Raw genomic sequence first — 27401 nt, 5'->3', positions numbered from 1 at the left:
TTGTTTGACTAAAGTTTCCAGCAATAGAGTTAAATTTATTGCTAAATTTGTCAACATTTAGATTTAAAATAACAATTTTTGAACTTTTGCTCCAGCAGTATTGCTAAATTGTATACATTAGCTAAGTTTTAGTTAATTGTTTCTCCAAGATTGATAAATTTATCAATTTTCTCTATAAATTTATCAACTTCTTAAGTATACTGTTGGAGTAAAAATTCATTTAAAAATTGATAAATCTCTAATTTTTTTTTAATTTATCAATGCTGCTGGAGATGTTCGTCTCAATGTTTCTTATAATTTGTCTATTTATTTGCTCTTTTCCTAAGTAGAATTGCTGCTTAACACGTAAATAGTTAAATACGGTTCCTAAAATAGTTAAAAAGTCAAAATAAATAGTCTGTTAAAAATGTTCTTAGTTTCTTTATTATTACCACATATTTTCATTACAGAACTCTTATATTTACTACCACTATATATAATTGAGCACTACTCGAGGATGAGTGCCACTCCATTAAATTTCGAGACAACTCGAAAGTTCACATTTATGAATGAATGCTTGGAAAATGGAGAATGAGTGAGCTAGTACACACAAAAAAGTCACATTTTGATTAGCATCTTTGAACCAAGTCCTATTGTATTAAGCCTCTTTTCAACCATGAAAAAGTCATATTTTCCATATAAACAAATGTCATCTTTTCTTGTCGGTGAGCCGTGACTTGGTTGGTTAAACCAATGTCATCTTTTCTTATACTTATATATGAGGAGTGCTTTGCTCGTGAAAAGAAAATTTGTTTTTTTACCATCAAATGACCTCGATTGTAAACTTAGTAAAACAAAGAGATTAGAAGGGACCTTGCATCACATATATTGCAATAAGAACGAAACACAAAAACGGTAGCATTTCTGCTGCAGACTGCACTGTAGTTTGAAGAGGGGTCTATTATATACCGGCAGCTAGCAGTTGCCCATGGTTAGTTTAAATCTCCATTTTCGCACATGTTATCCTGGTCTGCCTAGGAATAATCAACATACTTTGTAAAAGTAGAAGAAGAACCGAGCCATTTCGTATTGGTGATTGTAAGAAGAACCTCACGATCAAGCAGTGTTGATTACAAACCCCGTGAGGTTCATGTACTAATGTTGTTGTCATACAATGGACTTCTCTTTTGGTTAGCAGAATGTACCTTATTGTCTCATCGATTGCATGGCACACAATTACATATCGTAAGCTAATAACTCTTGGAGTCTAGAACGAGTGTCCAGCCCCTCTTTAACCAAGTACATTATAGTCTTATAGACTGCCTGTGAGTTTGTCTCTGCAACTACTGTGTATCATTACGATATAATAATATGTGTAACATTGCATGATTGAATTGAATTAGTTTTTCATGAGAGGGACCCTAGCTAATTGAAGGCATGATTAACATACCATTAACGTTACTATTAAAGCTAGCTAGCTCAACCACTGCACAAAGCATCCAAAGGGTTCTGTTAGCAGTGGAAGCCCTACATCACTACTTTACTAGAAAGGGTGATTCACTAGTCAAAACTCAAAACCCAAAAGCATATAAGAACGAAAGGTTGAATCTGCCAAATTGACTGTCGGTAAACATATATGATCATATCGGATCATTCATCATCATGAGTAGAAGAGAGTGACTACAGATAATAAAAGAAGGGTCCATTGGTTTGTAAGGTGAAAAAGCTAGAATACCAAGACTATACATGGCACATTGGCATGGCAAGCACTTGAGTATCCATGAGTGACTTCCCATGTGCACCCAAGCTTAGCTATCCCTTCCTTCCTAACCTCCCATATCACATATCAAACTCCTTTCATACAGATTGTTGATTTTATTTGTCCCCTCAGTGTGGCCTTTCCTAGATTGATTTCTATGACTTGGTTTTGAAGGAAGCTAGTAACTGTGGGAGTAAACACCAGTCGGTGGTGGGTTGGTGTTTGTTTGAGTTAATGAGTTTTACACAATGCTTTAATTTCCCGTGGGCATTTGGTTCTACATAATTCTTGATCTGTGCTAATTATTCTTTAATATGCATGATTAGCCTTAACAGATATATTGGTGAAATAGTTTTCTGGGGGGTAATGTTCTATCTCTTGCAAAAGATCTTGCATCCTAGCAGTCGAATAGTCATTAATTCTATTGATTTGCATTGAAATATCACCAACCTATAACTTCCCAATTTATGTCGTATAAATCTAGCTAGACAAAGAGCATTTCACTGTCTAAACCCTAATGCCAATTAAATTTTCATGTTATGACTACAGTTGGGTGGTTGATCAGTTACAGCGCTACCTTCATGATTCTACTAGTTCATGTTTAAAACATCGAAAATTATACAACGCACCCGGGTGAGTGGCGCACCCGTCATCTCCACCGTCTATTTTGAAAAAGTCAAAAGGCTCTGTTAAGTCCGCGTTAAAATCGACGGTGGAGATGACGGGTGCGCTGAATAGGCTCTCTTAAAACATCTCCAGGTTCTTTCTGCTTACCTCATTGGATACCGCTCGGTCTTTAGTTTTGGTGTAGCAACACCATGCATCAGTTAATTAGATATAAACACAGAGTAATAGATACCATCTACTTGCACATGAATAATTAGTCTTCAATGATCTGATGAGGGCTAAAGTTGCAGAGAGGGTCAGTTAGGTAAATCGGAATTAGAAAAGGAGCATCATTTGGTGGTTGTGGTTGTAGATGGGACAAGGAAAAGAGAAAGAAAAAGAAGAAAGTTTCCAAAACATGTTTTCTTCTTTTGGATTATTAATCCGAAGTAGCTTTTGTTGTAATCCTACATTGATACTTATTCAGTCAATTTCCTATATTCACGGCGCTCTCGCTTCCAATTTCACACTTTTCCTCTTCTGTTTGCTACAACAAACAGAGTAGAGCAAACCAACCTTCCCCCACCTCCATTCTTCTTGATCACTATCTCCACGTACCCTTTTCATTTCTCTTTAGACCCCCAAGAACATCAACATGTCTGAACTTTCTTTCTCCTCCAAGAACTCAAATTTCTCTAGCATTGATCTCCTAGCTGACTTCTTCCGTGTCTGTTTCTTCATTCTGTCCCATCCTTTGTACTTTTCTTACTTCATATTTTTCTCACCATACCTCCTCAAGCTTCTGTCTTTCCTATCTCCTCTGTTTGTCACCACTGCTCTACTTGTCCTAGCTTACCTCACTGTCTCTCCCAACTCCACTTCTGATTTGCCCAAGATCAAGGTGGGTACTTGTTGCCTTGTCACCACTTACCAAACTGTTGTAGCAAAATTGCAGTACCCTAAGGTGGATCACAGCAATGGTGATGATCATGAAGAGTTTGGATCTTTTGAGGAGCTTGAAGTGTATAAGATTGTGTTTGACACATCTAGCTTGGAAGTTAGGGAGAGCCCAGTTGAGGAAATGAGCTCAGAAGAAGCCTCTGATGCACCAATTGATCAAAGTTACAGTCTTGGAGGTAATGGCAGTATTGGTTATTTCTTGGAAGCTGCATGTGCAATTTTAGAAGAAATTAAAGAGATATCAGTTGAGGAAATGAGTTCAGAGCAAGCCTTTGATGCACCAATTGATGAAAGTTCCAGTCTTGAAGGAAGTAGCACAACTGGTCATATTTTGGAAGGTGCAAGTGCAATTTGGGAAGAAAAGGAAGAGAACCAAGATGAGAAAAACAGCTCAGCACAAGTGTTTGATGCATCATTTGATGAAAGATCCAGTCCTGAAAGCAGTGAAAGTTCTGGTTATTTCTCAGAAGCTTCAAGTGCAGCTGTGGAACAGAACCCAATTGAGAAAAAATGCTCCTCACAAGTCTCTGATGCACCAATTGATGGGAAGTCCAGCCCTGAAGGCAATGGCAGTACTGATTATTTCTTTGAAGCTTCAAGTGCAGTTTTAAAGGAAACTAGAGAGAACCTAGTTGAGAAACAATGCTCATCACAAGTCTCAGATGCACCAATTGATAAAAGTTCCAGTCTTGAAGGCAAAGGAAGTACTGGTAATGTGTTGGAAGCAGCTAGTGTAATTTTGATTCAAAAAGCAGTTGAGGAAGAGAAAGAGGTCAAGCCCCTGAGCGCATACTTCGATAAAGTTGAAGATGGAGAAGAAAAAAGATTAACTAGGAGAGAATCCAAGGATAGAGATTTGGGTGCTAATGATGGAGGATTTAGATCCAAATCCATGGTGATTAAGTCCCAATTTCTAGGATCAAACCTTGGAAGTCCTGGTGAGAAAGCTATGGAGGATTCTCAAATTATGGGTCCAAATCTTGGGAGTTTTGGTTCAATGAGAAAAGAAAAAGAGTGGAGGAGGACATTGGCATGCAAGCTTTTTGAGGAGAGGCATCATAATGTGGATGGAGGAGGTGAAGGAATGGACATGCTTTGGGAGACATATGATGAAACAGAATCAGGTAAAGCTCTGCAGGGAATCAAGAGCAAGTCAAAGAAGCAGGGGAAGAAGATCAATGGCAATAAGATTGACCACAATGAGGTGGATGGCGATGATGGTGAAGAGGAAGAAGATGAAGAATTGGATAACGGGCAACTGTGCTGCTTGCAGGCATTGAAGTTCTCAGCAGGGAAGATGAATTTGGGGCATATGGGAAGGCCAAATCTTGTCAAGATTACAAAGGCACTCAAAGGGTTTGGATGGTTGCACCATGTAACCAAGCATAGCAAGAAAGGGTACCATTGATTTACCTTTTTTCACCTTTTATAATGCTAAGTAGTAAAATTATGTGCACCGAGTAAAAATCATGCATAAGTAAATATGTCTTATTTGTTTTTACCACAAATGCATGTTTTTCATTCCACTCTAATTAAGATATAAACTGTCTTCATCTACATGTTAATTAATTAAGAAATAAGAATCTACTTTCCTGCTTCCATTCTCCATTTCTCCTTGATGCATTTGTACCGAATGAGTGACCGACTCCGTACCATGGCCTAATTCATTTATGAAGAGAGCTACTATGATCTAATTGGCATGATTGAAAGTCAACTGGTCTTCGCGCACCCAACTTTGTGCACGAGAAGGCATAACGATCCGAAAACTCGCTCGATGCATCTCTAGCAAAGTTGCCCTAATTTGTTAGAACAAATGGAGAATCGGAGAGTTAGTACTTTGTAAATTGGTGGTTAATAATGGCGAGTCCCCTTTGGATTACTAAGTCACATGGCGTGCCGTAGTTGTAGCTCGTTTGCGAGACAAACCAAATAGGAGTTGCACCCCACAATAATTTTATGTAACTTTAACCATACCTTATAGCTTGATGATCTTCTCACGGTGTGGGCATGAGCAAGCACGACAATGACATGCCCAGCCAGCCAAGGCTTTCAAGTAAATGAAGTAATTATGAAACCGACACTACGGACATGGTCAGTAAAACCAACACAGTAACAAATACCTGTTATTTTTCTTTTCTTTATTCTTTTTCATTAAGAAAAGACTAATACAAGAAGAAGAGAAGTTAAATACAAAAGCTTGTAGGACATTGTGTGTAAATCTCTAAAATAATATTAGACATGTCTATAGAATTTATGCATTTTAACACACACCATTTAGCACAAAGTGCATCATTGCTACTCCATTTGTTTAACTATTTTAGCGACATACCAGAAAGATAATGCTTATGCAGAGCCATAAATTACTATGTCTATGAGTTTTCCCACTATGTTGCCACATGAAAATATTACCGATGACACCAAGTTTTATCATACCACTAGGTGACTATGACCAATTGACGAAATAAGGAGCTCGTCATCTCATTAAGACAGACAAGACAGTGTTTGCACCTACACAGACATAGTCCAACCATCTCTACCCAAAGTTGGTACGGGTTTATTAAGAACCTAAGTGCAAAACAATTGTAAATCCAAAATAAAAGAAAATACAAAACATAAATTAAAGTCAGCCCGACAATGACCCAATGAAACGGACCAGAAAAATAAAACCAAAATTATAATTGTCCTATATGGATTTATTTCCTTAACCCAGGCCGAGCCCAAAAATAGGGCCCAAACCCAAAGTCTCACCCCATGAGAGAAGAGAAACAAGCTGGTCTAATCTGACCAGAGCCGTCGCCCTCCGCCGAAGAACCACCACACGAGACACACGATACCACCATGAGCATGTCGTCATCGAAGCACCATTGACCTGCTCCGCTGCTACAACTAGCAGCCCCCTTACTAGTGGGGGTATAACAAAACGCTAGTGCGTACCTCTTTTTAATAGCAGGTACTGTAACAATGAAAATGACCCCTTTTTAAGGAAAAAAGATCTCTGAGAGCTGTTTCCCGAATCCGATAGAGTCCTTGGGTTCTCCTAATAACTAAAAAGTGTATTTCCGAATAAACAGGAGTTACATCTCTTTTCCATTTTCATTCAAGAGTTCTCTATATTAGATTGTGACCATCCAAACCTGAGCAGATGCTGCAATTCCAACTTAAATCCCACAGTCACGGCTTCGGCACCACCACGCGACCTCCAGTCTTGCGCTTGCACTAATAAAATTCCGTTATCGACAACGCCAAAACTCGACCATCGTTGTGATCTCCCTTCTCCTCTCCTCAACTATCGCCATAGAAACCTCCCAGATTATGACATAGAGAAGATGATCCTTCTCACTCCAGTCCCACAAAGGACGTCAAATGCCCGTTCGACGACAGCAAAATTGCTCGTCGTCGGACTGGAATGTTTGTTCAATATCTCTCTTAGCCGCTCTAAGGTTTTTGGCTCTTTATCAGTGGTCCATTATTAGACAATATATCCCTCTTAAACTTGTTCACAAAGTCTCCCAATTTGCCGACAGCCACCACCACCACCACCACCTGCTCCGCTGCTCCTGCTTTAATAGACCGCCACCCATCTTCCGCCTCCATAGCCGCACCACCCCATGTCTAGTCCTCACCACCACCACAGATTTGCCCCATCTCGGATCTAGAAGCTCTACCCTAGATCTGGACAAAATCACGACGATAGATCAGACTCGCCGACGACACCACAACATCCTTTCCCGACCGCGTCCACGATCTCATCCATAGCCCACTCCGTCGACCAACCAGAGAGGAAATTCCTGAAATCCAACCATCGAACTGGTCTCCCTCTCCCTCTTCTCCTACCTTGCTATTCGCGACTCCTCGAAACTACTGAAGTGCCTCGTCGATGTCAGACCCACAGAGGAGTTGATTAGCACCCGTCCGACGACGGCAAAACGGCTCGCCGCCGGACATGATGAGGGCTTTGCTTGCGGCCGCTCTCGCTCTCGCTATAAGGTTTTAAATTAGTGTTTGCTAGTTTATATCCAATAATTTTCATATGTAGGTTTCTAGGAACCCTAGATAGGATTGTCAGCCTGCAAATTACGAATGTTTCCTTATATCTAAATAGTGAAAACTTCTGACGCACCGCAATTGAGCGTCTTGGCAACGGAAGTTTTCATGCAAAATTATCTCTATGTAGGGGTAAGATTATTGTTTTCTAGGCTCATCTTTGATGAGCGGAATTGCTTTAATGTAATGGTATGTGAATCACCCTTGGGGTCTGTATCGGTGCCATTCTGGCTTGCGACTATTAATACAACGGGTTTTAAACCCACCTTTGTTTCAAAAAAATAAAAAATAAAAATAAATAAATAAACTCTCCCAGTTCGATTCTCTACTCACTAACACCATCAACGATTGAGAACTTAAGATTAAGCACGCTATGATGTCAACTATTGCTATTAAATTTATTATTAGGTGACACAATTTTTGGATCACCAACTGCACACTACCAAATACAATAAATGACGTTGTCAGCAAAATATTCACCAGCTGACCAAATAACAATATACGTTAAAAGGTCGCAATGGTTTAGCTCCCGAAACCTACATGTGTGTGCTCGATGATCCAAATGCAGAGTCGAGGAACCCTCTCCGCACCTTGTTGTCTAATTTCTACTCTCCAACGCTGGCTTTTCCCGAAAGCCACCAAACAAGACCAAAGATTTGAAACTTTCATGGTCCTTAATCATTGCCGGATCGACTTCAATACAAATTGGCTGGTTAAGATCGGGTGTTTGAGGCCCCAAAGAGAGCAATTAAAACTATACATGTGGCTGAAGATATGGAGAGTGAGGATGAGCGAGACCTTTATTTGATGGGTTGGCGGTTTGGAAGGTCTGGTTGACCAGAAATGATGCGGGATACAAGGGGTTGGGAAAATTTGGCATAGCTTTGGAGGGGTTGAGTGTGGCAGCTTGAATGATCAACTTATAAGAACTGCTCCAGACTGGAAGCTCGACGAGCCATGTTGGTCTTGCGGATTGTGCTGCGACATATATGGCAGTTTTCTAAAATGAGGTGGGGGACATAATTGGTGTAGGTCAACTGGGGTTGGGTGTACTCATCAATTTTGAGGCCTAAGCATGGTTAGGATTAAAAGTCTTCCAAGAACCCAATAGAGATATAGACTAAAAGGGGAAGGCCTCAAAGCAGACTAATATTGAAAATTTAGTTAGAAATGTACTCTCTTGTGAGCCAAACTATTAAACTCTAGGCTGCAAGGGTTTTGCATTTGGGACCCTGAAGGTTTTGATTTATCAAAAAATGTTTACCACGACAAATTTCACATTATTGAATTGTCTAGACTCTAAAGTAGTTACTGAATCATGATTCATGTTATTAAGTAGCGGGGAATGAAATATGAGTGCACACCGAGACATTTAATATTGTGTGTACTACCGTAACGTCTTAATCTGCATGCAACATATGAGTATTTTATGGATGTCTGACCTTAGGCTAGCATACATTTCTCGTAATTCGACTACACTCCACCTATATTATCTGGATGTGTGATTAGGCTCTTTTAAGCTTTTATATATAAAGTTATAATATACCTGGAGCGTAACTCTAATTTATGATTACGCTCTTTTGAGCTTCTATCTAAGCACATATAAGAAACTAAAAATGTCATAGAAATATCTCTTTCCTTGTGAGTGCTTAATACCCTAAATTAGGGCTCCGCTTGCCTTAACCTGATCCCAAGCCCGTAAGCCCAAGTCAAAACCTACCTCCCATGCATCTCCTCCCTTTGATGCCCAAGATTGAGCCTAAGCTTCAAGACCTAGGCCTAACCTCAATTTCACAAGTGTCATTGTTGGTTGATCCTCCTAGGGCCTTCTCTTCTACTTCCTTGAGTGCCACCTACTGACCAAAACTTTGACAAAGACCATGTACCTAACGACTAGACGGTGACCCTGATGCCTTTACCTCGATGACCACTGCCTCCATCCCAACGACTCTCCCACATCTTCAAGACGACATAAGCTTGCTCCACATATTCACTTTGACGAGAGAAACTCTGCTGACACTACAACCAATGGCGAAAAGAAGCACCCATCCCACCGTGACACTATGCTCAAGCCATATGGCAGGGCAGAGCCTCTACCATATTTGATGAAGAGAGCTCCTCGTCGATTTATGTGCTCGTTATCCTAAACTCCTAAGTCGAAACCTTAAAGAAAGAAGAAAGAGCAAGTATATTTCAATACTAGATGTTGTATTGGCCTTGTTTGATTCAGAGAATGGAAAGGAAAATATATATATATTTTTTTTTACTTTTTATTTATTTTACAAATATACGGCATTACAATTAATGAAATCTCATAATATAAGATGAGGGGACATTGAACGTAAACCCCATAATCTAAGAACACCTAAAAACAATAAGAACCATTTAGCAAAGAGGGCATTATCTGGCAAGTCCATTTGATTTGACTAAGACATGACAGAAAGTTAATACTCATGTGGAGTCATAAAACTTTGTATATTTGCTTTCCAATTATGTTGAGATTTCACCCTTCATTTTCAAATAAATGTGGCGCCATAAATCTGTACCTGATGGCCGGTCAAATATTTGGACCCACTATCCAACTTACCTCACTATATATGTGTACAACATGTAAGTGTAGCAACAGTGTCCAAAAATGCCCTATCGCCTAGAAGCAGTGCCACTCCACAACCCACTCCACAAGGGATGTAAGACACTCTTCCGTCCATAGAGGCCCCTCCGGAGGTTTAGGGGATCGAACCCAAGGTAATCGATATGCTCCTCTCACTCTGAAGCCATCAACATCTCATAACACCGGTTATTATATTTTTATCGGATAACTAGATCATGCAATCTCAGATATGCATAAACATTTTATAAAATGAATAATCAAGGAAGTTCCGGGTCCCCTACCTGGAATCCGAGGCTTTCCTCACGAACTCCGAGAATCTCGAGCATTTAGCTCCTAGATAACTGGAGTCCCTAATGTCCAACATTTCAATAACAACTTAGGAAACAAGTATACGTAATCTCGATGACTAATTAATATTCGTCGAATCACCTTTCCATGTTTTGATCATTTTTACAATCCCAACTCAATTGGTTAAATTTCCAAACTTAATCTTAAAATCAAAGTCTCATTGAATTCTCATCCCTTTAGCATATCAACCAATTTATTTCACAATTTCGTCACATAGCAATGCAACACACTACTATGGACACCCATAGTGTTACTGAAGACCATTTCATAATCATGTAGTCATATTGGTCTTGATGAGCACCAATACACATACAATTCCAACTAAGACATATCCTTGCAATTGTCATATATCATCCCATCATTACATATATAACACCACAACAGGTCTATGGACATCTCACGTCCATACTATATTTTACTGTATAAACATAAAATTTCCTCTAGGACTTCAAGTCCTAACGTAGGCATACTTACCTACCAAATCAAAAATCAAGTCCTTCTAGACTTACCGACTCAACAAAGAATGAGTCAACGTCGTCGTCAATATTTCACAATTTTCGACGACCAATAAAAACAGAAGGAAATGCATCCCTCTATTAATCAAACAGTTGTAACCAACAAACGACTCACAAGCACAAAAGAATCACATCCTCGTAAAAGATCAACATACACAAAACAGGCTATACTTTCAGCCTTCCAAACCTCAAGTATGAGGAAAACACAATGGAACTCTACGATCATTTGACTGAGCAAGGAACTCGTTGTCTCAGTAAACCAGTCATAACACTTAGTGTGCACTTTCCAGGACATAGCCCACGTCGCCCTACAACATATGGGTTTATTGACCATATAAAGCCACAAACTAACCAACCCTAAACCCAAAATACATATATATATATATTGAACTAAAAACACAATTAAAAGTAAATAAAATAGCCTAAACACTTAGTGTGCACTTTCCAGGACATAGCCCACGTCGCCCTACAACATATGGGTTTATTGACCATATAAAGCCACAAACTAACCAACCCTAAACCCAAAATATATATATATATATATTGAACTAAAAACACAATTAAAAGTAAATAAAATAGCCTAAACTGGACCAAGAAAGAGGGCCCAAGCTCAAGCAACAAACCTAGGGAGAAGAGGATCACGTGCAACCAGCTACCATTGACCTGACCCTACTGTCTCCGCCGACAGCTTTACGCTTGTGCTGGGGACTTGGATCCTCTCCTCATGTTTGTGTGCTCATATTGCCTCATAAGACAGCCTCAGCAGTCCATTTTAAATATATGGTCAAGATGTCTTTATTTTAGGTTTCTTTCATCTCCTCTCTCTCTTCCCTCTCTTTCTAAAATCTCGTCTGATCTAAACTATATCGAACAAAAAAAAACATTTTCTCGTCTCTCTTCCTCACATCTATACCAGAACCCAGAAGCTCATGTCTTTTCTCAAAAATATAACTCGTGCCCCAATCGAGGCTAGAGCGGGACGGGCTTTGACAATTCAGTGTCGGAGAAGAAGAATCCAACTAAGAACCGGATAATATCATCTTAGACGACCGGAGCAAGACCCCAAAATTCGGCGTCGAGTCACCAATTAAGAACCACGCCTGATCTGAAGCCGAAATCGAACACGAAATCCTATCTCAGAGTGAGATTTCAAGTGGTTTTGGGGTTCCGAGTCATGCGAGCAGTCCTCCGATGAGAATTGTAGGGAAAGGACTAGCACTGAGGATGTGGACTTGAATTTGTCAATTTGATGTGGTGAGGGAGTAATGGGTTGTTTAATGGGTTTATGATGGGTGCTTTAATTTGAGGTCTGTGTGAATTGGCAACTCAAAAAGAAGAATCTGATTTTAAGCGAGGCTAGATAGAACTTCATTCTTATCCGCATAATGTTAGCAGTAAAACCATTTCAGCCTTTCAGGAGACTTTTTGAAGATAGTTGTTCGTGTAATTTTAACATCGGAGGACATGCATATGGAGATTATGTTCGAACATAATTGAAACTACAAATTCATTTTATGTAATTTCAAGGAGCTTGAGAATGTTGGATTGATAATTCGCTATGCTGAGTAAAAAGTACATATGAGCTCAGCCGCTCAGGTATGAATGAGAATAGGTTGTTCTTTTTCAATTAAGTATAGCTTCTCAGGAAAAAAAAAGTATAGATGAGAATGGGTTATCTCGGAAGAGATTTTGAGGAAGAGACAGAGGAGATGAGAAAAAATCATTCCAATCTAAAAATCATTCCAATCTGAAATAAAATCATCCCAAAACCATTTGAAATCTCACTCTGAGATAGGATTTCGTGTTCGATTTCTACTTCAGATTAGGCGTGGTTCTTAATTGGTGACTCGACAGCGAATTTTGGGGTCTTGCTCCGGTCGTCTAAGATGATATTATCCGGTTCTTAGTTGGATTCTTCTTCTCCGACACTGAATTGTCAAAGCCCGTCCCGCTCTAGCCTCGATTGGGGCACGAGTTATATTTTTGAGAAAAGACATGAGCTTCTGGGTTCTGGTATAGATGTGAGGAAGAGAGACGAGAAAATGTTTTTTTTTGTTCGATATAGTTTAGATCAGACGAGATTTTAGAAAGAGAGAGAAGAGAGAGAGGAGATGAAAGAAACCTAAAATAAAGACATCTTGACCATATATTTAAAATGGACGGCTGAGGCTGTCTTATGAGGCAATATGAGCACACAAACATGAGGAGAGGATCCAAGTCCCTTAGCCGGACCCCCTTCAACTAGAGCTTGTTAGCCACATCGGTCCTCAAGAAGGCCACAACATAAGTTGGGCTCGTGCCTATATCAGACGCAAAGAAACCAATCCAGATCGAAAATACCTAGTTCGATCCGTGCCAAGCCGTCCTGATCTCTTTCCCATCTGTCCATCTCCGGATTTGTGGTAGCCTACCAACCCGCCGACCAGCCCTGCATGTAGTGAGTGAAATCTAGCCGACCACCACAATCCCCATCTCCTTTACCTCACTTAACTCACTAGCAATTTCTTTCTCATGTAACAACTCATAGTCTCACAGTTACTCCTTGTTACTTGTTTACAATATCTCTATGCAAGTCTAGTTTTTCGTTATGATTTTTTTTTACTTAAGCGTAATTAACAGTATGATAATTAATATTTATTGACCTTTTACCATATAATTTGTTAAAGCCCTTATTGTCCGATCGTGTGATCGTGTGCTTTCTCTAAACTAAGAATTTCTAGTTAAAATTTACCAAAAAAAAGCAGCAAAAGATAACAAACTAACCAAAAACAAACCCAAATTTTCTAAACTTCATACTTCTACCTTAAATCCACAACCAAAAATCATATAAATAGTTAATGGCTTATAGTCTTTACCAACATTAAGGGAATACGATAGAACTGTGTATGTTATAGCCAAAAGAAAATTCATGGGGTTCTCAAACATGAAGTCAATGATCTTTTGTTTGCTCATAATTACTATGGTGGCGTTGAACCATGGAGTCGTTGCTGATAGGAAATTTCTTAACCCTGGAGTTCTTGATCCGTGCCAAAGACCCGGTGGTCCGCACCCAGGTTGTCAAACTAACAGTGAGCGTACGCCTGCTAATGAGTACAACCGCGGTTGCTCAAGAGCCAATCGTTGTCGAGAAGATAAACCGTGATGGTGAACATATAAATGTCTTGTCTAATGTTGCACTAGGTTATATGGAGTAAGATTGATGTTTTACAATAAACCATTTTTTTATTATTATTATTATTTTTTAGAATGGATGTTTTACAATAAACTGAAAGGTATATGTGTGATAAAAATAAAATTTCAAGAAGTAGTAGTTTTGAATCTTCTGAGTGAAGAATTATAGAGCACTAAAAGTCTAAAACTGTGTTCTGTCCTATTATTGACTTACGTTTTTAATTTTTTTATTTGACTATTTATTTATTTGTTTCCAATGTACAGTACATGTGTTATTACCATGTATTGTTGTATACAAGTCGTTGCTTTAATTTTTTTTATTTATATATTTTTTTCAATGAGAAGAAAACTAATTACAAAGAACCCCTAAAACAACCTAGGTTAAGAAAATCAAAATCTACAACATGAAGAACAAAAAGAGGTAGGCTGTTATGCCAACTAATAACATGTGAGGTGTATGCGTCCATGAGAAATGACCGCATTAGCTAAGAAGTTTGCTTCTCTCCAGATGTGTTGGAAATTAACACTTTGAAGTTGTGAAGCTTGCTAGTAGCTTGATGTCTTGAACAATAGTGTGTATATGCCAAGAAGTGTTTGATGCTTTAGTTTGTTTCTAGTCATTTATTTACTCTCTAGTTTATATATGGTTAGCTCTGCATTCTCTAGTTTGAAATTTTTAACACATTGCCAAATACATCAAAATCAAATTGGCAACAATCTTAGGATTACCTTCTAGATCTAATGCTAATGAGTGATGACAAAGAAAACTATGGTGTAACACAAAATATAGTCATCTAGTCTACATCTTGAAATCCACAATAAGCCTGTTTGTTGTCTATTATTAATTTGCATTTTTATTTTTTTTCCTGATCAAGGACGTCAAGCCTTATATTTTATGAAAAAAGTAGGAAAACAATATGAACATAGTCTACCCTCACAGGCCATGGTATAAGCAAACCATGCAAAATTACCTAGCAAACTTAGACAATTTCTATGTTAAACAAAATAGAATGTAACCTCAAATATCCAAGAAAAACAAGTAACTTGTTAGGAAATCTTAACTCTTATTCCATAAGCCGGAACCACCTTATATAGAAAGGGTCGAAGACGCAGTCACGTTCACATGATCCTCCATTGCTCCAGGTTGAGCCATACCTGATGTGTCTGCATATTGACCATCCACCATGTCAGTAGTGATCCAAAGGAGTCATACAGCACTAGAGACCTTATAGATCCAAAGTTCCTTTTCTTAGCTTTCTTAAGGCCTCCCGAGTTCAGCTTCCAAGGGTTTACGTATTAGCTTCTTCTTGTTCTTAGAACCGATAGGGCGCCCCACTTTCCTCTTCTTTACAAGTGATACCTTGATCTTCCAACTCTCAAATGGAAGAGACATCTCAGGTGCAAAGGCCGGATCATGTGGAATAACACCCAAAGGAGCTCCCTCACTTCGAGCATGAGTGATAGATTAGCATCTCGTTTCACTCCTGTTTTTGGTTCACAACTAATCACAACATTACTATTACCCATATTACCAATGCTAGTAAGGAGGAGACTTGAACTTGTCCATTTGCTTAGCAAGTTCAAATAGCAAAAGCCTAGGAATTGTGAACATGAATTCAGTGCTCCCTACCCTAGTTGAAGAAGACGCCGACGAGTAACCTTGGAAAGGATTAACCAGAGTAGGAGGAGAGAGCGCGTTTGTTGAGATTGGCCGCAAACTTGTCCTATAAACCACTAAAATTACCATCAAATCAATAAAGAGTCTTCATTTAGGCAATTAGCATGATTATAAACATTCTGCGTACTTGAAAATTGTTTTTCAACACATCAACAAGTTACCACTAACGAACAAGTGAACAAGTCAAAGAAAACACATATCTACTTGGGTCACCCCACTCGATTGAGATTATAATAAGCACCGCCAAATCTCGCACTCTCTCTAATCCGCGTTTTTACACTTCATAATTTGATTGATCATAGATACAAATTTCATGTCTTCTTCTTCGTCTGAGAGTGTGGAAGTGTGACAGCCAAACCCAAAACCCCGAAATATGGCGTACCCTCGACTCTCCGGCACCGCCACCAGAGGCGGAGCATCCTCCTCTTTCAGACTACTTGCCCTCGCCATTACCGCCTCCGCCGTCATCTTCTTCTTCTCCTCCCTCACTTTCGTCTTCACTCCCTCCACCGGCGACTCCTCCGATCTCGACTCCTTGGTAAGTCTCTTACTTCAACTGCTCTAATCGGATTTCAAGTTTGGTAGAATTTCGATTTTTCCGGTGAGCATTTCTGATTCCGGCGCTGTAATCAAAGTTTGATTCTTTTGTGGTTGGTTTGGGGATTTAGGGTTTCAATTCTGGTTCTTTTGGATTGGGATCGACAAGAAGGTCGGTGCTGGCTTTGAAATCCGACCCGTTAAAGCCCCGGCTGGACCAGATCCGGAAGCAGGCCGAGGATCATCGAACTCTAGCCCTAGCTTATGCCAGCTATGCTCGGAAGCTGAAGCTCGAGAACGCCAAGCTGGTCAGGATCTTCGCTGATCTCTCTCGGAACTACTCCGATCTCATGAACAAGCCGTCGTACCGGGCTCTTTTCGAGTCCGATGGGCTCTCCATTGATGAATCGGTGTTGCGGCAGTTCGAGAAGGAAGTGAAGGAGCGGATTAAGGTCACTAGGCAAGTGATCGCCGAGGCGAAAGAGTCTTTCGATAACCAGCTCAAGATTCAGAAGCTGAAAGATACTATTTTTCAAGTGAATGAGCAGCTGACCAAGGCCAAGAAGCAGGGGGCTTTCTCCAGCTTGATTGCCGCCAAGTCGATCCCCAAAAGCTTGCATTGTGTGGCAATGCGGTTGATGGAGGAGCGGATTGCGCATCCGGAGAAGTATACGGATGAAGGGAAGCCGACGCCGCCGGAGTTGGAGGATCCGAGTTTGTACCATTATGCTATATTTTCGGATAATGTAATTGCCGCGTCTGTGGTGGTGAATTCGGCAGTGAAAAATGCCAAGGAGCCTTGGAAGCATGTGTTCCATGTGGTGACTGATAAGATGAATCTTGGAGCGATGCAGGTTATGTTCAAGTTGAAGGAGTACAATGGGGCAAGAGTTGAGGTGAAGGCTGTGGAGGATTACAAGTTCTTGAATTCTTCGTATGTGCCGGTGCTTAAGCAATTAGAGAATGCAAAGTTGCAACAGTTTTACTTTGAGAATAAGCTCGAGAATGCAACCAAAGACACAACAAACATGAAGTTTAGGAACCCTAAGTATTTGTCCATATTGAACCACTTGAGGTTTTATTTGCCTGAAATGTATCCAAAGTTGAACAGAATTCTGTTTTTGGATGATGATATCGTGGTTCAAAAGGACTTAACTGGGTTGTGGAAGATTGATATGGATGGGAAGGTGAATGGGGCGGTTGAGACATGTTTTGGGTCCTTCCATCGTTATGCACAGTACATGAATTTCTCACACCCATTGATCAAGGAGAAGTTTAATCCCAATGCCTGCGCTTGGGCTTATGGAATGAATTTCTTTGATTTGGATGCTTGGCGAAGGGTGAACTGCACAGCGGATTATCACTACTGGCAGAATCTGGTACGTGATGATTTTCTTAGTTCTCTTGCCAAAATCCTGGCATTTTAAATCAATGTTTTGATATCTGTTTGGTATAGACGTATTTGTTTTATTCTGCAAATTAAGGTGCATTTGTTGGTTTTGCTGCTTTACAAATATGAACCAGTTTAGTATACCCAATGGAATGATGAAGAATGCTTCATTAGCTGTAATGGTAACACAAGGGAAAGTTATGCTTTGTTGATGATATGTGTCATTTGGTTATTTGTTTCAGGATATCTTTCAGTTGATTTTGTTTTCATTGCTTTAAATCTTTGGTGGTGCTGTACTGAGAAGATCTAACTATGGATGTTAATCTTTTTGCAGAACGAGAATCGTACCTTGTGGAAATTGGGGACTTTACCCCCAGGTTTGATCACATTTTACTCAACTACAAAGCCACTGGACAAGTCATGGCATGTTCTGGGACTTGGCTATAACCCAAGCATCAGCATGGATGAGATTCGCAATGCTGCAGTCGTGCACTTTAATGGGAATATGAAGCCTTGGCTTGATATTGCCATGAACCAGTTCAAGCCAATCTGGGAGAAACATGTGGATTATGATTTAGAGTTTGTTCAGGGCTGCAACTTCGGGATGTAAATGACTCAAGTTGCTGAAGCGCTAGTTAGAGGATATGCAAAAGCTATTCCTGAAGCTAGTAAGCTATTATCCCACTTTTGGGTTCTGTTGCTGCTCCTTGCAGGTCCAATTGTTCGTATTAGATATAGAAAAGATCGGCATCAATCTAAGTGTAGCATATACTTGTTTTCTATGTCAATCTTAGATTTATTTGGTGAATACAACCTAAAGCTTACTTGGGATACTAAATTATTCAATTGGTGATATTTATCAGTAAACTTCCTTGAATTGTTTCTCTTGGACCCTGAAGATGTAAATCTGCTTAGCGTCTCTTATTTCCAAATGTATCCACTAAAACATTGTAGTTAATAATATTATGCACTTTTGCTTGTCAAAAACGATTATGTACTTGCCAATGCATTTAGCGTCTCTTTTTCTAATGGACTTGCAAGCTCATTGCATTTCTACAATGCCGAACACATCATAACAATCACCAAGCTAATCTATTTCTTTCATTGAGCTCATTTGCTTGCTTGTTCCGAAAGAAATGTTAATAATTCGTTGAGATGTCTAGCTTCTTGTAATGGAGCAATGCATGGTGTTTCTGGTTGCTGCCTGTTGACATAGTTGGCCTTGTCATAGAGTCATACTTGATTTGATGCAATCTGACCAAACTCCTAAATCCCATTTAGGCAGATGTTCATGACAAGAAACGCGTGCGATGAATTGTTTCGAGTATTTTATTTCTTCTGTATCAGACAAAACACGTAAAAGAATCAGAATATTGTTTTGGAAAAGACCCAGAAGCAGGAAGAGAAGCACTTGAATTATTTGGAATATATTGTCGACGTTGACTTAGCTGTATACGAAGACGAAGACTTGCTGGTTTAAGTTCCTACTAGTTCCTGATTGAAAGGAAATCAAAGTAGAAGCTGAGTATTCACAAGTGTCGAGACCTTTGAAAATCCCATCACCAGTCGCATATTATTCTGCTGTGTTTCTAAGAAAATAGGAGAAAGAGATTCAACATGACTCGTAACCAGTAAGTAAATTCCATCTGTTATTTTGTTGGAATTTGTGAGCTTTCATTCTTCTACGTTTTTGACTTCTGTCCTTGATGATGGTAGATTCAGTAGCGGTTTAGAATCTGCAAACTTGGTGGTGACGTCTGATCCGGTACACCAAGCATGGAGTGCGATTGAGAAACAAAAGCAGATTAATCCAAATGCAGAACCAACTTTGTGCAATGTAATCCAAGAATCAAATCTTACCATCATAGCTTTTGGCAATCCACTTGACTCTCTTCAGGGACAAGAGAGCTTGGTTTCATCATCAACCCTGAAAGCCAGCAGTTTCACTGACTTTGAGTTTCTAAGCAACAAAAGCAACGAAAGTTTCTCAGTCAATCAAGCGGCAATGAAGCTCTTTCGCTCCAACTACGATGAGTTGAATCAGAAGAAAACTGAGGTTGGTTGTGAGAGCTAGTAACTAAATTTGTTATTGTTATAGAACTTGCTTGGACCTGTTAATTCTTTGTTATCATTTTGATTTTCAACTAGCTTTCTTGTAACATTGTCTAATATTGCAGCTGACAAAGCTTAGCGAGAGTTCACTAATAATCATCACCGGACAATCTATGGGAGGCACTGTGGCTACGCTCTTCACCTTATGGTTGTTGAAAGAGCCCGATTTATTGAAAACCAAACGTCCCCTTTGCATTACTTTTGGCTCACCCCTTGTTGGCGATGAACACCTCCGACAATGTGTGTTACAATTCACAACATTGAAATCTTGTTTCTTACATGTAGTCGTCTCTAACCAAGATCCTGCACGTAAACTTTTTGTAACCCAATATAGTGGTGCTTATAAGCCTATAGGGTCATTTCTATTATGCTCTTCATCCGGATGTGCTTGCTCTGAAGACCAAAATCTCATTTTGGAGCAGTTGATGACAATCAATCTTCAAAATGGAGAAAACCAAGACTCTAATTGTGAATGGCATTATGGTCAAATTTTGGAAGAACTCAAGCGTAAGGCGTTATTTAACCGCAGTACCAGGTTTATTGAAGGGGAAACAGATCCACTTCAAGCAAGCATTATCACACAACTACTTGCAATTGGAGTTCTCGCACAGGTACAAAGTTTCGTATGGTAATTTCATGCTCTAAGATATATGTTTGCAAATATTACCACTATGCTATGCTTTGTATAGTATTTTTTTAGTATTGACGATTAAAATCAACAATCAAACTAGACAAAATAATGTTGATATGAAAATGATCGTCTTGTACTCGTTCCTCAGCTTATTGAGTTGTGTTATTGTAACAGCAACAACCAGGTACAGAGATGAAGATTCTTATCGGAAGAATGAAAAAACATGAAACAGAGTTATTAATTCAGAAGAAGAAGAATTCGGGTTCAGACAGGAAACTAAATAAAATGAAAACGTGCTTGGCCTTATTCGAGTGGTACAGGAAGGAGTCGAATATTTTGAACGTCGGATACTATGACATGTACAAAAAGCAGTGCAATCCAAGCGACATCAATGTCAATGAGTACAAGAAAAGGCTTTGGAATTTCTGGGAGGACTCGGTTACAGAAGCAGAGAATAAGCCTCAGCTGGAAGGAGCTCCCTTTATGGTTCGTTGGCTTTGGGCAGGTACAAACTACAGAAGGATGGTTGAACCACTTCACATTGCAGAGTTCTACAAGAAAAGTGGTGCGAGAGATTACAAAAATGGTGGGAAAAGGCCTAAACATTTCATTTTGTTGGAGAAATGGCTTAAGAAGAAGGAAACAGAGAAACCAAAACCTAAAAGACAGATGCCTGCCACTGTAACCGAGGATTCTTGTTTCTGGGCAGAAGTAGAGGAGGCCATTATCTTATGCAACCTTTTGCAGAATGGAGAATCTATTACTGATGCAGAGAAAATAACATACAAGGAAGACTTGAAGAAGTTTGAGGACTATGTGTGGGATGTGATCGACAACTATACAGTGTGTCCCGATATTTTCCTGGCGAAGGGCACTTTTATGCGATGGTGGAAGGAGTACAAGGGAATTGTTGGAAGTTCTTACTCGTCACAGCTCGCCGACTACATGAATACTCGCACGTACCTCAAGTATACATAATGAAAGGAGCTTCCCTGGGTTCTCAATGAATTGTACCTTGCTTGGTGTTATCTTTCTTGTTGTTGTGTCCTTAACACTTGTATTTCTTTCTTTTTTTTCTTCGATAGAAAATTTCTCTGATTTCCTCTTATTACCATAGTGATGGTCTTAGAGCCTATTACTTTGTAGACTGCTTTTGTCCAAACGTAATATTTGCACCATTGGCTGAAAGAGAAAGCAAGGATATGTACTTAGCTTGAGTTGGTGTTGCAGATGATCAGATCCACTTAATAACCATTTTGGTTTATGTACTAGTGCCACCACCAATTTGACAGGAAAACCTGCGCTGCTCTTGATGTGTGCATATATATTTTTTCTCTTATCGAAGAAACTGTAATCATCCTCTTCTCTCAACAGTCGAATGTTGATTCACCTAGTATCGAAACTGTATCACCGAGGTGAGCAGAGTGCCGCTCTTCCTGCTTAAAACCCTCTGCTGAACAAGAATTGAGTCAAACACCTTCATTGTTCCATTTTGTGAAGCCTCATGATTAGGAGAATAAAAAAATTGAGTCACTCAAGTTGACAGAGAATGTGTAAACTCACGCAGGAATTAACTGCTTGTTTAGACATGGTCTGACACTAGAAGTGTGACACTAGAAGGTCTAGAAGTGAGACCAAACATTGGAATCAAGCTAGCGCAAGTTGTTCTGGTAGACCTTTCGGAAAGGAACAACACATTCAGGCTGATTCCATCAGTTCACTCAATAATTTTTCTTGAACACTTGAGCTTTATAAATTCCTTGACAATATAGCACCATCCACAGACATTAGACTTAAATGAACATAGAGACCTACAACACAGTACAGTAGAACCTAGAAAGGCAAACTGCTAACTAACCTAAATAATTCTCACTTCCTTCGCAAATAAAGGGAATAGAAACCCACAAGTAGTTCATAAGGGAACACTACTTGCAGAAATCTAAGGCCACTATCAAACCCAAAAAGCAGCTAAAATATGAAAACCGCAAACAAAAAATGGTCCAAGAAAATCCTATGGTTTTTACTAGGTGGTTCACTTCCCCCAAACGATCAGAAACAGCCCTCTTAATATGCTATCGAACAACTTGACCATTAACATACTTCCAAAAAATCATTTGTATCCCTCAGAGCAGAAGCCAACACTCAGGGGGGCTGAACTTCTTTCTCAAGCAGAAGCAGACACCCGGGGAGCTGAAGTTTTGGGTGCTGCATTAACAGCCGGTCCACCAGCACGATTCACACGACCACCATTCTCAGACCTCTGAAACCCATCACCTCCACGGCCCGATGATCCTCCCCTACCTGTATTCCTTCCTCCAAATTCGGACTTGAAATCGCTGCGGCCATAACCTCTACCACCTCCATAGCCTCCACGTCCTCTTGGTCCATCCCCCCGGTACCCATTAGGTGCATCATTCCGGTATCCAACATTAGGTCCATCATTCCTGTACCCATTAGGTCCCTCATTCCTGTACCCATTAGATCCTTCGTTCCTGTATCCAGTCCCCCTTCCAGATGAAAATCTTCCCCTACTCCCCCCTACATAAAATAAATAAATAAATACACATATTAAGAAGAGAAAGGAAAAGTGAAAAGATTGTCAGATCTCAATAAAACTTTATTACAAAAGAGTAATTCCCTATTAATGCTCAAATTAGAAATTAGCATGCGTGCCAGAAAATTGGACAGCTTCCATCAGCGTCCATGAAACCAATGAATAACACAGAGAACTAGTGTGTAAGAGGAGCCATGGGACTGATTTGTGTAACTCTGACTGTGATCATGTCAATGCAACTCACAATATATATAAACATATGCACTACCAAAAGAGAGATATACTCACCACCTTGTTCTCATACTCAGAACCCTATACTAGTAGAGACATTAGTCAAACAAAGATGTTCATGTCTATTCAACTCACCTCGACTTGTAGATCTCTTTTCCTCGACAACAACTTGACGTCCATTAATCATGATGGGTGAAGCCTAAAACACAATTCACATCAAAAGTTAAAAATAACAGAACAGATGCAAAACCAAGGCATTTGACTATCAACTACATTCTAATTGCTTTTCTTGGTGAGGAGGGAAACATGGCCAAGTATACCAAGAGCACAGTAAAAAAGAACAGATTGGTAGAATCATTTTTTGTTAGAAAGATCACAGTATGAAAAAAGAAAGAGTCAGCACACCAAACTAGTCAAGTACCTCTAGTGCACTTTGTACAGCACTTGCATTCTCGAATTCCACAAAGCCAAAACCAAAGCCCTGTAATGTGAAGGTTATCAGATGATAAACATATGTTTCTGGATATCACCAATCAGAAGATAAGAAAAGTTGATTGAGAACAAACCTTTTGACTTCTAACTTGTATTCCGCCGTTCTTGATGGATCCAAACTTTTTAAATTCATTCTCTATTATATCATGTGTGGCATTATAAGGCAGACCTTTGATGTAGATAGAGTGCCCTTCAACTGTTCACAATAGCAATCATATTGTTGGACAAGCATGACAATACACAGCAAACAATAGAAGTGAGATGAACGAATTGCACACCTTCGGCCTCTAGTTGGTTCCCATCTTCTTTAGCATTTGTGCTGGAAACTACTGTTTCGGTAACTGGAGCAGGTTGTGGAGCAGCAACGGCCCGCGGCTCTTGGGACTTTGAAATGGCTCTCACAGTAGCATGTGCAGGAGCAGAAAATGGTAGAGCACTCTCCTTCATAACCTTTACCTGAAACAAGCAGTTAATAAGAGCCCAACACAGGACAAATGAACAATAAAGAAGTGTTTCTTTTTCTTTTTCTTTTTTGGACACACTTATCATCCAATTAACCACATATGGAATACCATAGCTGCATCTAATGACAGAAACATCACTGATTTAAAATATTTTCAAGGATAATATACTGCATAACAGCCACTTACAATTGAGGCATATGACTTCTTAGGCACTTCTTCAGATTTAGGAATAGCTCTGACCACCACCGGTGCCGAAAGTACAGATTCCGCCACCACCGGCACAGACTGTTCAGCTTCAGCGACCACAGTTGCTGAGTATTTAGCATCGTCCACCACCGATGCGGGTTTGTCAGATTCCACCATGACCACAACTGGTTCCGAGTATCCAGATTCAGGCACAACCTCTGAATCATCTGGGATTTCATCGACGATTTCAGGTATTTCCTCTACTTCAATTGGGACTTCTCTCTTCTCCTCGGTGACATCTTCAGGAACAGCAGTTACAGGCTCAGAAACATGACTGTCTGGCAAAGAAGGTTCTGCGAGGGAATTACTCTTGACATCAATAAGAGCACACAAAAGCTGTAAATTTCACATAGGAATCATTATAATACACACCTTGCTCCGAATTAAGAGGAGCTTCAACATCGGCAACTGATCCATGGTCTGTATCTTGGTTAACAGAATCATCCACATATCTGAAGACATCATTCAGAACATAGAAGCCGCCTTTGTCTTGTGGTGCCAAGAAAAAGCTTTGGGTAAATTTCTTCTTCAAACTGTCCATTCCAATTATAAACCCAGTCACAAGGACAAATACACCCCGATTAAAAGATTCTTGAGCATCCACAGTTACAACATTTGCACTGAGCTTCCCATTCTCAACTATTTTCCTGTTGATTATCTGACAAATAAAATCAGAACCCACAGGAGTCAGATTCTCTGAAGTTAATATGTTCCACTGAAAATACATATTTCATATTGTTCAGTAGTTGATGAAAAGTCTCAAATCTTCCACTTTAGAAATACTAAAGAAACAATAAGCCACAATCTCCTGGCTCTAACAAATAAATGGTCTAAAAATTGCTGAATTTCCCAGCTACTCAATCAAGATACCAAAAGAAATTATATGCACATGTTTCTGTTTTCTCTATGTTTCCAGATAGGACATCAGTATAGCTCAGCACTGCACAAAAGAGAATTTAAAAATGCACCGTCTTTAGCCTTCTAGGTCCCAAATAGGAGGACCCTTTGATAATATTGTGATCTTACATAGCACAAAGGTTAACACTAAAAAGAAATCAAGGATAAAAGATGAGCTTACATCCATGGTGGTTACAGTATTCATCATCCCATTACCCTCGGGGCGACCAAACTTGCTATCATCTTGATAAAATCGGTAAACGTGCTCTGGAGACTTCTCCAAGATATGGTAGTACTGAAGGACAAATGCATTGCCAACCTATAGGTAACCGAATGTTTCATTCAAACATTAGCAACCTCGAGTGACTCCAACATAAAAACAGGTAATAAAAATTAAAGAAAAGAATATAAACTACAATATCAATACATACCACATCGGCGCTAGGGGCTACTTGCTGCGGAGACGCCATCTCTGTTCAACCTCCAGAATCCAAAACAAAACCATTAACCACAACAAACAGTAAATTAAAAACCAACAATTGTACAAAGATGAACACTAAATTCCAAAACTCTCACATTTCAATCGAAACTTCCGAGCATTTTTCTGACATAATTTAACTGAATTTCAATAAAGATGACACCTTTTTTCTCCGACTAACTAAAACACTAAATATTTCACAAAAAGAAAACTCTTTTGAAGCTAAAATTTTCAGTACAACTCGAGGCAGTGATTTCAGATTTCGGCGAAACCAAGCGAGATCTGGAGGAACCAGAAATTGCAACAACAAATTTGAAAAAATTGAGAAGCGCATGAAGGGGTAATGTGTGTGTGTGTGTGTGTGTGAGAGAGAGAGAGAGAGAGAGAGAGAGAGAGAGAGAGAGAGGACGACCTGAGTGGGTGGGTGGATCGGAGGGTAGAGAGGTGAGAGAAGAGGAGAAGATTGGTGGTTGAAAGTGACTTCTCTCACCTCCTGTAGAGATCCGGCGGTGGTGTCTAGGGTTTTGCTGGATCTTCAAGAGGCGCGAGAGCGGTTGGTTTAGGGAGGAGTAGAGTGGAGGACAGAGAGAGCATAAAAGAAAGGGTTTTGGCCTATTTATATTATCAACAATTATGTTTTTTCGTTTATTAGAAAATTCCAGAAGGTTATTTTTTCTTTTTCCTTTTTTTCCAAATTCTCTGGTTGAGTTTTTTTGTTCTTTTTTACATAAAATATTTGTTGTTGTTTCCTTTTCAAGTTTGTAAGTTGGCGTTCGGTAACGCTTTTATATTTTCGTATTTCAAGATGAAAATAGTTTCAAAATGTGTTCGTTAGTTTGTTTTTAAAAGTGATCAAAATAAAACTTAAAATTTGATTTTCTATTTTACATGTAAAATGGGCACATTTTCATATTTTTAAACACATGAAAATTATTTTCCAAAATAAAGACAAAGTATGTGTCGTTTTAGTCGATTCATACTCGTTAGCATCGTTTTGCTAAGGTGTGGTTTTTAGGTACACTAAAATATTGAAAATTGAGACTTTGAAAATATTGTACCTGAATACATTTGCAGTGTTCTTTGCATTTTAATGTGGTACTATCGTACGCGTTTTGTCATTTTCGGTTTCAAAATTGTTTTCTAACTAATCTACCAAACACATTTTCAGATCTAAAAGATACAACTTTATTTTCTCGTTTTCATTTTAAGAATTTGTTGTTGAAAAATTATTTATTAAAACGTTACCGGACATGATTTAATATTCTTCTAAACTATCATTCTTTCTTTAGAGTACTGACTTTAAAATGCCCCTCACGCGCAGTAGCAAATGAAATTAAGGTTTCCTGCAAGCGGCAGGATTTGCTTCTCGGTTGCGTCGACTTCTCGTACTTCTTGGCAACTTCATTAATGATCTAAGTTTGGTTCGGCTTTGTGGTATCCAGCTTTAGGTGTTTGCTTTTTGGTGTTGGATTGTTGGTCTGTGGCGATGATGGTGGCTATGAATGACGAGCATCAGTGGTAAACAAGTGAAGGCGTGCGTCTTGCCGCAATGAGTCGGTCAATGGCGCGAGTCCGGCTTGCAAGAGATGGTGGGTTATTGATCTCGCTTGTGGTTTTATGTTGATTGTCATGGACACCCGGTATAGATGACTGGTGGACGAATTTGATGGTGATCACAACTTTAGCAGCTTTGCTAGG

General features: G+C 39.5%; 4 protein-coding genes across 4 annotated transcripts; 3 read left to right on the top strand and 1 right to left on the bottom strand.

Moving 5' to 3' along the window:
• Positions 1–2915: 2915 nt before the first annotated feature.
• LOC101302725 lies at positions 2916–4712 on the top strand. The gene has a single exon (XM_004292309.1). The coding sequence runs from the start codon at positions 3000–3002 to the stop codon at positions 4710–4712; it is 1713 nt and encodes a 570-aa protein (XP_004292357.1). The 5' UTR covers positions 2916–2999.
• Positions 4713–15951: 11239 nt separating this feature from the next.
• On the top strand, positions 15952–18580 carry LOC101310365 (galacturonosyltransferase 8-like). Its single transcript, XM_004290130.1, has 3 exons — positions 15952–16209; positions 16340–17587; positions 17933–18580. The coding sequence occupies exons 1-3, from the start codon at positions 16045–16047 to the stop codon at positions 18206–18208; spliced, it is 1689 nt and encodes a 562-aa protein (XP_004290178.1). The 5' UTR covers positions 15952–16044; the 3' UTR covers positions 18209–18580.
• Positions 18581–19191: 611 nt separating this feature from the next.
• LOC101310073 lies at positions 19192–21485 on the top strand. Its single transcript, XM_004290129.1, has 4 exons — positions 19192–19229; positions 19315–19654; positions 19776–20321; positions 20516–21485. The coding sequence occupies exons 1-4, from the start codon at positions 19216–19218 to the stop codon at positions 21317–21319; spliced, it is 1704 nt and encodes a 567-aa protein (XP_004290177.1). The 5' UTR covers positions 19192–19215; the 3' UTR covers positions 21320–21485.
• Positions 21486–22119: 634 nt separating this feature from the next.
• Positions 22120–26121, bottom strand: LOC101309784 (ras GTPase-activating protein-binding protein 1-like). The gene is made up of 10 exons (XM_004290128.1): positions 26116–26121; positions 25657–25697; positions 25407–25544; positions 24701–24986; positions 24269–24621; positions 23897–24074; positions 23693–23814; positions 23548–23607; positions 23262–23325; positions 22120–22879 (listed from the first exon to the last, which is right to left on the bottom strand). The coding sequence occupies exons 2-10, from the start codon at positions 25693–25695 to the stop codon at positions 22506–22508; spliced, it is 1614 nt and encodes a 537-aa protein (XP_004290176.1). The 5' UTR covers positions 25696–25697; positions 26116–26121; the 3' UTR covers positions 22120–22505.
• Between the last annotated feature and the right edge of the window lie 1280 nt (positions 26122–27401).

The sequence above is a fragment of the Fragaria vesca genome, linkage group LG2, assembly GCF_000184155.1.
Source record: "Fragaria vesca subsp. vesca linkage group LG2, FraVesHawaii_1.0, whole genome shotgun sequence".
NCBI classification, from domain to species: domain Eukaryota; kingdom Viridiplantae; phylum Streptophyta; class Magnoliopsida; order Rosales; family Rosaceae; genus Fragaria; species Fragaria vesca.
This window is presented reverse-complemented; position numbering and strand designations above follow the sequence as displayed.